The 7,212-nt window shown below is 27.1% G+C and overlaps 6 protein-coding genes across 6 annotated transcripts; all 6 read right to left on the reverse strand.

Moving 5' to 3' along the window:
- Positions 1-785: 785 nt before the first annotated feature.
- Positions 786-1,682, reverse strand: EURHEDRAFT_417965 (complex I subunit 1 family protein). Its single transcript, XM_040783321.1, has one exon. It carries the CDS (start codon positions 1,538-1,540, stop codon positions 1,157-1,159), a length of 384 nt encoding a protein of 127 aa, XP_040633607.1. The 5' UTR covers positions 1,541-1,682; the 3' UTR covers positions 786-1,156.
- A 510-nt stretch (positions 1,683-2,192) lies between these two features.
- EURHEDRAFT_468395 (cytochrome b) lies at positions 2,193-2,435 on the reverse strand (the record flags this gene model as incomplete). Its single annotated transcript, XM_040785257.1, has 1 exon — positions 2,193-2,435. One exon carries the CDS (start codon positions 2,433-2,435, stop codon positions 2,193-2,195), a length of 243 nt encoding a protein of 80 aa, XP_040633608.1.
- Positions 2,436-2,540: 105 nt separating this feature from the next.
- EURHEDRAFT_441109 (transmembrane di-heme cytochrome) lies at positions 2,541-2,843 on the reverse strand (the record flags this gene model as incomplete). The annotated part of the gene is made up of 1 exon (XM_040783470.1): positions 2,541-2,843. A coding segment is annotated over one exon (303 nt), but the record flags the coding sequence as incomplete, so codon positions are not given.
- A 74-nt stretch (positions 2,844-2,917) lies between these two features.
- EURHEDRAFT_554183 (LAGLIDADG family homing endonuclease) lies at positions 2,918-3,842 on the reverse strand. The gene is made up of 2 exons (XM_040787584.1): positions 3,343-3,842; positions 2,918-3,279 (listed from the first exon to the last, which is right to left on the reverse strand). The coding sequence occupies exons 1-2, from the start codon at positions 3,767-3,769 to the stop codon at positions 3,002-3,004; spliced, it is 705 nt and encodes a 234-aa protein (XP_040633610.1). The 5' UTR covers positions 3,770-3,842; the 3' UTR covers positions 2,918-3,001.
- Positions 3,843-4,577: 735 nt separating this feature from the next.
- Positions 4,578-5,201, reverse strand: EURHEDRAFT_468396 (LAGLIDADG family homing endonuclease; the record flags this gene model as incomplete). Its single annotated transcript, XM_040785258.1, has 1 exon — positions 4,578-5,201. A coding segment is annotated over one exon (624 nt), but the record flags the coding sequence as incomplete, so codon positions are not given.
- Positions 5,202-5,746: 545 nt separating this feature from the next.
- Positions 5,747-6,739, reverse strand: EURHEDRAFT_468394 (cytochrome b intronic ORF 2; the record flags this gene model as incomplete). Its single annotated transcript, XM_040785256.1, has 2 exons — positions 5,747-6,600; positions 6,688-6,739. 2 exons carry the CDS (start codon positions 6,737-6,739, stop codon positions 5,747-5,749), a joined length of 906 nt encoding a protein of 301 aa, XP_040633612.1.
- Positions 6,740-7,212: the final 473 nt, after the last annotated feature.

Raw genomic sequence — 7,212 nt, forward strand, 5'->3', positions numbered from 1 at the left:
AAAAAAAAAGTTTATAAAAATTTTTATAAAGTATATAAAAAGTAATATTATAAATCTGAAACACTAGACCCCTCGGGGAAGAGAAATTTCATATTAAAATACCCACCACCTATCCCTCAAATAAATGTGATCCACAATTTATTCTACACTTTTTTGCTACGTTAATAAAACATAATTATTATTAAATATTTATAACTATACTTAACGATTAAATTAGAAAATTAATTTACTTTTTAGTTGTACAATTTAAACAGTCTAAATCATTCAATAGAAAATAATAAATAAATAGAGTAACTATACTAGTCCGACGGACAGGTAGTACGCCTGCAGAGCCAGGGGTCGCAGGGAACTAGACCCCGCCCTAAGGGCGGCTACAGGACCCCAGAGAGGGGACTAGCAAATACTAGTAATTTAGGATCATTAAAGTTTAATTGTTTTAACAATTGTAGTTTTATCATAATTATTGACATCATATTATTTATAATAAAGATATATTTATTGGTATTATACCTAAACCATATACGATACAAGGCATTAATATAACGTAAGCTATAACAATAGGTAATAAAACAGTTCAACATACTGACATTAATTGATCAAAACGTATTCTAGGGAAAGAAGCTCTAACTCAAATGAATACGAATATTAAGAAAGATGTTTTAATAGCTAAATTTAAAGAAGAAGAAGATATATTAACAAATATATCATATAAAATAGAATTATTTACATCAAAAAATAAATTTAAAATATTTATAATTAAATCTAAAGGAATAATACTTAAATAACCTCCTAAGAATAAAATACTATTCATAGCACAAATTAATACAATATTAGCATATTCAGCTAAGAAGAAGAATACAAAAATACTAGCAGAATGTTCTGTCATAAAACCACTAACAAGTTCTGATTCAGCCTCAGCTAAATCAAAAGGAGGACGGTTAGTTTCTGCTATAGAACTAATAAAGAATACTATAAATAAAGGAAATAATGGGAATAATAAATTTACTACTCTTTGTGATTCTATTATAGTAATAATATTAAAACTACCCGTTAATAATAAAACTATTAATATAACAGAACTTAATACTAATTCGTAACTTATTAATTGAGCCGTACTTCTTAAAGACCCTAAAAATGCATATTTAGAATTAGCTGATCATCCAGCTAATAATATACCATATCCAGATATAGAACCTACAGCTAACATATATAATAAACCTAAACTATAGTCAGATATAAATATACCTGAACCAAAAGGAATTACTAGGTAACCCAGTAAAGAGAAAATTAAAGTTAGTACTGGTCCAAGGAAGAATAGAATAATATTAGCTTGTGTAGGTGCTACATACTCTTTTAATAATAATTTTAAAGCGTCAGCAAATGCTTGTAATAATCCTAGATATCCTACTGCGTTAGGACCTAATCTTCTTTGCATACTAGCCATAGTTTTTCTTTCCGATATTGTTACAAACGCAACAGATAATAAAGCAGGAACAATTACTAATAATCCTTCAATTATTGAAATTAAATAATTTAACATTTTGTTTTTATTCCTTTCCATAAATAAAATTTATATATGATATAAATATTGGATATTTAATAACGTGCAGTATTTTTTATTATATATCATATATTTTTATCTTTATGTTTTAATAAGCTAAAAATAAAATATATATATTTATATATATATATTACCTACTATTTTATAAATGTATTATATATGTATATATATATATTTACATTATATAGTTTTAATCCGTTTTTTAAATTGTATCTTACCTAATAGTATAGTTAAGTTAGCTTTTAATTTTGAAGTAGGTGCTATATAATCCTATTTACTTATAAATTTAGTACAGGATTTTTATAAAGTTTTAAATAATAAAGGGAAAAACTTCGCCCTCCGGGGCGACGAAGTAGTTGATATAATCCCCACCGAGGGGTTATTTTTTGGTCCCTGAGGCGGTGCGTTCCGCACCGCCGAGGGGAATGTGCTATATGAAATTGATATACTAAGGAGCTCGGGGAACTCGAATCCCTTTATTTCGATTTGCAATCGAAACGCAGAACCCTCTGCTCAAGCTCCTATTCCCTATTAGTTAATATATAAGTATATAATTAATATATTTATATACTAACCCGCTATAGGGATTGGTCACCCTCAAGGGGTGAGGGACTAAGTAAGATATTAATAATTATTTTTTAATAGCTAACTCTACTAAACTATTTTCGATAAGACTAACTACAGGTACTATAACAAAGAAGTGTGCAAAGTATAAAACAGTTGAAATTTGTCCAAATTCAATGAATGGTGTTTCAACGTGTTTTGCACCTATTTGCATTAATATTAAGAAGTTAGCTACGAAAACGTAGAAAGCTACTTTACTTAAAGGTCTGAATTGTACTCCTCTTAATTTAGATAAGTCAGTTAATGGCATAACCATTAATGCTAAAATAGAAGCAAACATAGCAATAACACCTAATAATTTATTAGGTATTGATCTTAAAATTGCATAGAATGGTAAAAGATATCATTCTGGAACGATAGCTGGTGGAGTTTGCATTGGGTTAGCCATAACATAGTTTTCACTATCTCCTAAAGCATTAGGCATAAAGAAAACAAATACAGATAGTACTATAAAGAAAATAAAGATAGTAATTAAATCTTTAAATAAGAAGTAAGGAGCAAAAGGTAATCTGTCATAATTACCAGAGATACCTAAAGGATTACTAGATCCTACTGTATCGTGCATTGCTATTAAGTGCATTAAAGCTAATGCAGCTAATACGAAAGGTAATAAGAAATGTAATGCAAAGAATCTATTTAGTGTTGCATTGTTTACAGAGCATTTGTGTTGGTAGCTCCAGATTTAATAAATATTAAATCCTCTCACTACACTCAATAAATCTCTTTATTGATCGGACTATATCATGATCTCATTTAATAATTTGAAGGTATTTTTATTTTTTCTGAATATCTAGATATTTTACGTAATTGTTTCAATCATAATAAATATTGTAATTTTTTATTACCTAATAACTTTACAGGTGCATTTTGTAAAAATTTAATAATATTTTCTATTGATCTTACACTTGTAACTTTTAATTTTGAACAATTAGTTTTATCTAGATATATAGTAGTGGTAAAAGATAAATATTCACGAATGGCAGATATTAAAAGATCTCCATCTCTTTGAGCTACATCGAAACTAGCTACTAAATAATCATTGTCTTTATTTAATTTATAAACACTAAAACAACCCTCAGCTTCTAGAAATCCTACTAATCAAGCAGAAAAATAAGATGAATTAATAATAGATTCTATAGAATTTATTGGTTCATTACTTCTAGTATATTCAGGTAAATCTTCTGAATAAATAATACCTGAAAGTAATGCATTTCTAAATCTTAAGTAATCATATTGCTTATTAGAAAACATAGGGTATTTATCAAATATAGGTAATATAAAATTTTTCAAATGGTTCTTATCCCTTATTCTTAAAGCTACCATTTCTACTTCATTTCTTTTTCTAAAGCTTACAGTACCTACACCTAAAATGGTTTTTATCTTGTAAATTAACTGTACATCTTTAATAGACAATTCAATACCTAATTCGTATGTTAAATATTTACCTTTTTTTGTTATGGAAAAATAACCATCACCTTCAAACAATCCTACTAAATAGGCATATGTGAGATCTCCTGCATGTAGTCTCTGAGAGGCTTCTGAAGTATGTATACTTCTCACCCCTGCTGATTTTCCCCTTGTCATTGCAATTTTCACGCCTATTAATAATATTATTAGAAAGAATAAGTCGTATACAAATCCTAAAATTGGGGATCTCTCAGCATTAAGCAGGATTTTTAACAATACGTCACCGTATTGTGGTTCATCTGTGTATAAACCTCCTCATATGACAAAAGTAATACGTATAATATTTAACTTATACTTTACACCCTTTAGGGTGTATTTAGACTATATCTTAAACCATCGCAAGAATGCGAAGATTTTGGGGGTATCGTGTTGAGCTTATTGTTGGTATAACTCACCCATTAGTCGTTGAACGTTCTTAATCCTTTTATGTATACCGGATTAAACTTCGCTACAAATAATCTAATAAACCGGAGGTAATTTATTAAATGTCCTTGTAATTTTCCCCATTTGCCTCTAAAATTCATCTTCTTATATGAAGATGATTTTAAGGAGCCCATTACAATTATTAATTCATGTTTTTGGTGTAGTAGAGTATCACAAGATTAATCTATAATTGAGGATAATTTAAACTGCTATAACGTGAACTTTCACGCAAATTATTTAATCAATTAACGTATTGTATATATTTTAATCCTATTAAAGGATGTAAACCTGAAAATGAAAAGTAATTTATAACTTTTTGTATATCAGATTTAGAACTAACACCAAATTGATTATAGTTATTGGTTATATCTATTTTTCTATTTGTATCAAATATTAGTTTTAAAGCCTCAAATAAATTATAATGTATTTTTTGTTTTAATTGAAAACAACCCTCATTATTACTTTTAAAGAAAGAACCCTCTGAACATGTAAATCCTACAATTCAATTTCTAAAAAAATGTAATAATGTATAATCAAATGGATTTTTAGGAATTTCAAAAATAGTTGGTATGTTATTTATATTATGAATTTCATTATACAATTTAATATCATTTTTTAATATATACATAGCTAAATTAAATTGATCTACTCTAGTATCAGTTAAGAAAAATATGTTATTATATATAAGCAATGGAAACAATACTTCTTGTAGATCAGTTTTATTAATAACTAATTTGCAAGTAGGGCTTCTTAAATCTTTATAAATATTTATCTTACCTAATTTTAAAACAGAATGAATATATTCTAAAGTAGAAAGATCTTCTAAATGTAGAGATATAACTAATTTCATTGTTATAAATCCTTTTGATGTTTTACTTATTTGAATATATCCATTTCCATCTATTAATCCTACTAAAAAAGCTAAAAAAGATGAAGGAATTGAAATATATTCTTGTTTATCCGATCTTAAAGTTTTATTATTTTTTTTTAAGGCATTATTATGAATAACTCCTATTGTAGGTAAGGAAGCTTTGCCAGCTCTAACATTTAAATGCTGCGAAACCAGATACTTGTGAACAGCTACAATTGAAAATAAAATAACAACACCAAAACATAAATTAAAAATTATTGTAATAATTTTTGACTCAACAATATCTTGACCTATTCAAGGTATAGCACTCATAAGATTTGTAATAACTGTAGCACCTCATAAACTCATTTGACCATAAGGTAAAACATACTAACTTACTTATTATTGTGGTTAATAATATAAAATATATTAATAAACCATCTACACCTAAATATATATCAACAATAAGCTAGAATAACTTTGAATTCGTATATCCTATTAGTTAAATACTTTTTAACTAAAAGTTCCGACTGTGCATTAAGCAGCATTTCAGCCACCCATTAGTGACCCAGTCTGTCGCGACCATTTATATGACCGACGATCTTAAAGCTTGTGAAACTTCTTTGATCGTTTTCACTAACATCGCCAAATAATCTTAAAGACTATTCTATATCCCCGTCGGGATATACCACTTTAATCTTTCTTTTTCTATAAAAATTGCAGAAAGATTGTTACTCGCGGGACTATGATTTAATATAAAAATGAAGTATAATAAATTATTGATAATAAGATAACTATTTAGTTGACAAATCTTTTACTATTCATTGTCTTTTTACTAATCCTTTTTCTGTTTTTAGTGCTCTTCTGATAGTTTTTTCACCACAGTTTATAGAATTAGCTGCATCTAAAATAGTAGAATATTCACCGTAAACAGTTCCATTAAGATTATATAAAACTACAGGTCTTGTATGTGCAATACATTTTTTCTTAATCTCATCTAACATAGGAGATCTATTTAAAGCTTTCTCTCTCATTTTCTCTATTGTTTCAGGAGAAAGCTTTTTACCTCTGTTTAAACTACCTACCATTTCCCGTCTTGCGTCAGTATAAATATCTTTCATTTTTTGACGGTCAACTTCAGTATGTTTATAACCAAAACTAGAACCTGCCTCAGTTAAAATATTATAATTAGGTAATAACAATTTTAGATATTTATCTTCTAAATCCAACAATTCCTTATTATTTTCTTTAGTAACTATATTAGGGTATAATTCTAATATAATTAAAGCAAAATTATCTAATTTATATTTTTTTACTGCTGATTTAACTATTTTACTACCTCTGAAATAAATTAGATGGTTGCTGAATCTAGCATAAAATCTATTAGTTGCCGCAGAACCTATATAGTAATCTTTAGTTATTTTATTAACTATCATGTATATTCCACTTAAACCTTTAGTCTCATTTAATATTTGTTTTCTAATATTTTCTGAATCTAGGTTTTCAAAAATATACACAGGATTTAGACCTAATTCTTTAATTATTGAATTTAACCTTTCAGAATAAGAAAATTCAATACTATTATTTGAAGAAGGAATTGTACTATATCTTCTTTTATTTAAATAGTATGTTGACTTATTTAATTTATTATACTTTGTATTTTTCATACTATTTCCTATTGGGTATATTAATACCTTATTTTTTATAACTAAATTTTGTATAGTATAATATACAAGGATTAAAATAATTGCAAAGGAAATACTTATATTAAACCATTTTGGGCTATGTTCATAACCCAAGAAGGCTGTAGCCATCATAACGATAAGGATTACTGTACCAATACCTCATGTTAAAGTTCTAGGTGATTTGTAAGATCCGTAGTATAAACCTCTACCTATGTGTAAGTACACCAGGAAGAAGAAAGCTGAAGCTGTGTTAGCATGTAAGTAACGTATTAATCAACCATTGTTAACGTCTCTCATAATATGCTCTACAGAATTAAATGCTTCTAACACGCTAGGTGTATAGTGCATAGCTAATGTAACACCTGTTACTATTTGTATACCTAAACATAAACCTAATAAAGATCCAAAGTTTCATAGGTAACTTATATTAGAAGGTTGTGGTGAATCTATTAAATATGAATTTAATAACTTTAATAAAGGATGATTTTTTAAAATTCTCATTTTATATAATATTAAATATTTTATTTTTAATTCACAAGCTCATTTATAAATATACTTTTTGCAAAGTTTATCTATATTATCATCAAATTGTTAAAAAACAA

Source organism: Aspergillus ruber, assembly GCF_000600275.1.
Source record: "Aspergillus ruber CBS 135680 unplaced genomic scaffold scaffold00086, whole genome shotgun sequence".
In the NCBI taxonomy this organism is placed as follows: Eukaryota; Fungi; Ascomycota; class Eurotiomycetes; order Eurotiales; family Aspergillaceae; genus Aspergillus; species Aspergillus ruber.